General features: G+C 55.4%; 1 protein-coding gene across 1 annotated transcript; it reads right to left on the bottom strand.

Annotated features, from left to right (window-relative positions):
- Positions 1 to 218: 218 nt before the first annotated feature.
- LOC136499604 (uncharacterized) lies at positions 219 to 1672 on the bottom strand. Its single transcript, XM_066495204.1, has 2 exons — positions 1310 to 1672; positions 219 to 914 (listed from the first exon to the last, which is right to left on the bottom strand). Exons 1-2 carry the CDS (start codon positions 1670 to 1672, stop codon positions 219 to 221), a joined length of 1059 nt encoding a protein of 352 aa, XP_066351301.1.
- Between the last annotated feature and the right edge of the window lie 387 nt (positions 1673 to 2059).

Raw genomic sequence — 2059 nt, 5'->3', positions numbered from 1 at the left:
TTCATCTTGTGTTTGGCGTTCTTGTGAAGAGGGCACGGGCCATCGAGGATTTTTTGGTACTGTTCATCATAGTTGCACTTGGCGCGAGGTTGACTAATGGTGGCAACGATGTGTTCTGGCCGACTGCGGCGATTTTGGTCAGGCCTGTGTCCTCCTGTCCGATCATGGCTGCTATCGCGATGGTAGCTGCGGTCATCAGGGCGGCGGTCGCTGTGGTGTCAGTTGTCAGGGTGATCATCGTAACGGTGAGACGGGCGTTGAGTGCCTACATCCTCGTTGAAACGCACCTCAGCTTCCTCGGCGTCGGCGCACTGGTTGGCGGTAGTTATCATTTCACCGATACTGGTGGGCGGCTTGCGATTGAATTTGGAGCGAAGCTCGCGATGGTGGAGTCCTCGGATAAAGGCGGTGATGACTTCAGCTTCCGTGATGTTGGGAATAGAGTTCCTCATCTCGGAGAAACGACGGATGTAGTTGTAGAGGAGCTCGGATGGCTTCTGGTTGATGCGGCTGAGATCATGCTTCGTGCCGGGTCGAGTACACGTGGCCATATAGTTGTCGGTGAAGACTTTCTTTAGCTCTTCCCATGATTCGATGGAGTCCGGCGTGAGGCTGGTAAACCAGCTCATGGCGGGTGGTGTGAGCATGATGGGGAGATAATTCGCCATGACACTAGTGTCTCCCCTGGCAGCACGGACAGCAGTGGCATAGGCCTGTAGCCACTGAGTCGGGTTCATTCTTCCTTCGTAGGGCTCGACCCCGGTGATCTTAAAACCACGGGGCCACCGAAGTGTTCGGAGTGCCCTTGTGAAAGCTAGAGGTCCCTCAGGGTTGTCGACATCATCGTCTATGGCGTTGCGGCCAGGGATAGGCTCGAGGGCTGAGTCCGGGTTGCCGTACTCCTTTTCGTACTCCTGGTAGCGACGCACTTCATCTTCATGGTGACTAAAGCGACGTTGCTCGATATGCCATCGCACATCCCGGAGGTTGCTGAGATGTACTTGAGCGTCCTATTCGACCTCCTGGTCGTGTTGGCGATGGTGTTTGGTGCAATGCCCCCCGGGTCCCCCTAGAGAGGTAGCGACTGGTCGGCGAAATGGCTTTGACTGGGGCGGCGATTGGATCTTGGCGCAGCTGATCGGTCAATCATGCTCGTAGAGCATGAAGGTCTCTGATCCTCATGAATCTCATTGACCTGACAGTGAGCCGCTTTAAGCATGCTGGCGATCTTGGCGAGCTCGGGCATTTGAGGGAAATGAGCGAGCTCGTTGGCGGCTACTGCCAAATTGGCGCTTGGAGTCTTGAAGACGTCGTGGCCATCAACGCGGAGGAATTCTTCGTCGAGGTCGTGGTGGAGCGGGAGCGGTCTTCCTTGAGAATTGAGCTGATTATTCTGAGCTGCCTCGGCCCTCGTGATGGCCACCTCATTTTCTCGCCACTGCGCACGGTTGATGTTCCGGTTCTCTTGAGCAACACGCTCCTCGGTTTCACCGTTCCTAGAAGGGCTGTCGATGCTGACGTTGAAGATCGCACCCCCTCGTAAGGGTGGAAGGAGAAATTGCTCGGAGAAGGTTTTGGCGAGGGTCTCTGTAGAGCCCTGAGACTCAGAGCCTGGAGTTTCTTCTAGGATGGTCTGGAGGGGCGCCCTGGGGCTTTGGCCTAAGTGTAGCATGTTGATGGCTAGCGAAAGCTGGATGGCAACCTAGTCAGTGAGTAGACGGGCGCAGTCCACCTGGTCGGTGAGTTTGCCCCTTAGGGCATGTTGGTAAGCAGCGGCGGCGTTAGTGAATTCAAAGGGTAGGGCCATAACCCTTGTAGTTTCTTGGGCAGCCTCTGATAGATCTGGATCAAAGGGTGGTCGGTGCTGAACCAGAGTGTCCAGAGCTGATTCAGCGATGGAGAGACAGTCGGTGAGCTTTAGTCCGACCCGATCGATAGACTCGATCAGATCATCATTGTTGATCTACCTCCTCTGGTAGCGAGGAAGCTGGCGGTGAGTCGTTGCTGAAAGAGACCTCAGAATCGGCTCCAAGATCGGATCTATAGTTGCAGGTGCGGG

Source organism: Miscanthus floridulus, chromosome 13 (genome assembly GCF_019320115.1).
Source record: "Miscanthus floridulus cultivar M001 chromosome 13, ASM1932011v1, whole genome shotgun sequence".
In the NCBI taxonomy this organism is placed as follows: Eukaryota; Viridiplantae; Streptophyta; class Magnoliopsida; order Poales; family Poaceae; genus Miscanthus; species Miscanthus floridulus.
Note: the sequence above shows the minus strand (reverse complement) of the source record. Positions and strands in the feature narration are given on the sequence as shown.

Bases quoted from the DNA above. Each gene is read 5' to 3' on its own strand.
- LOC136499604 (XM_066495204.1), bottom strand. From the start codon at position 1,672: ATGCTACACTTAGGCCAAAGCCCCAGGGCGCCCCTCCAGACCATCCTA. The intron at 915-1,309 runs GTCTTCAAGACT...CGTCGCTACCAG, and splicing joins TCCGCGTTGATGGCCACGAC to GAGTACGAAAAGGAGTACGG.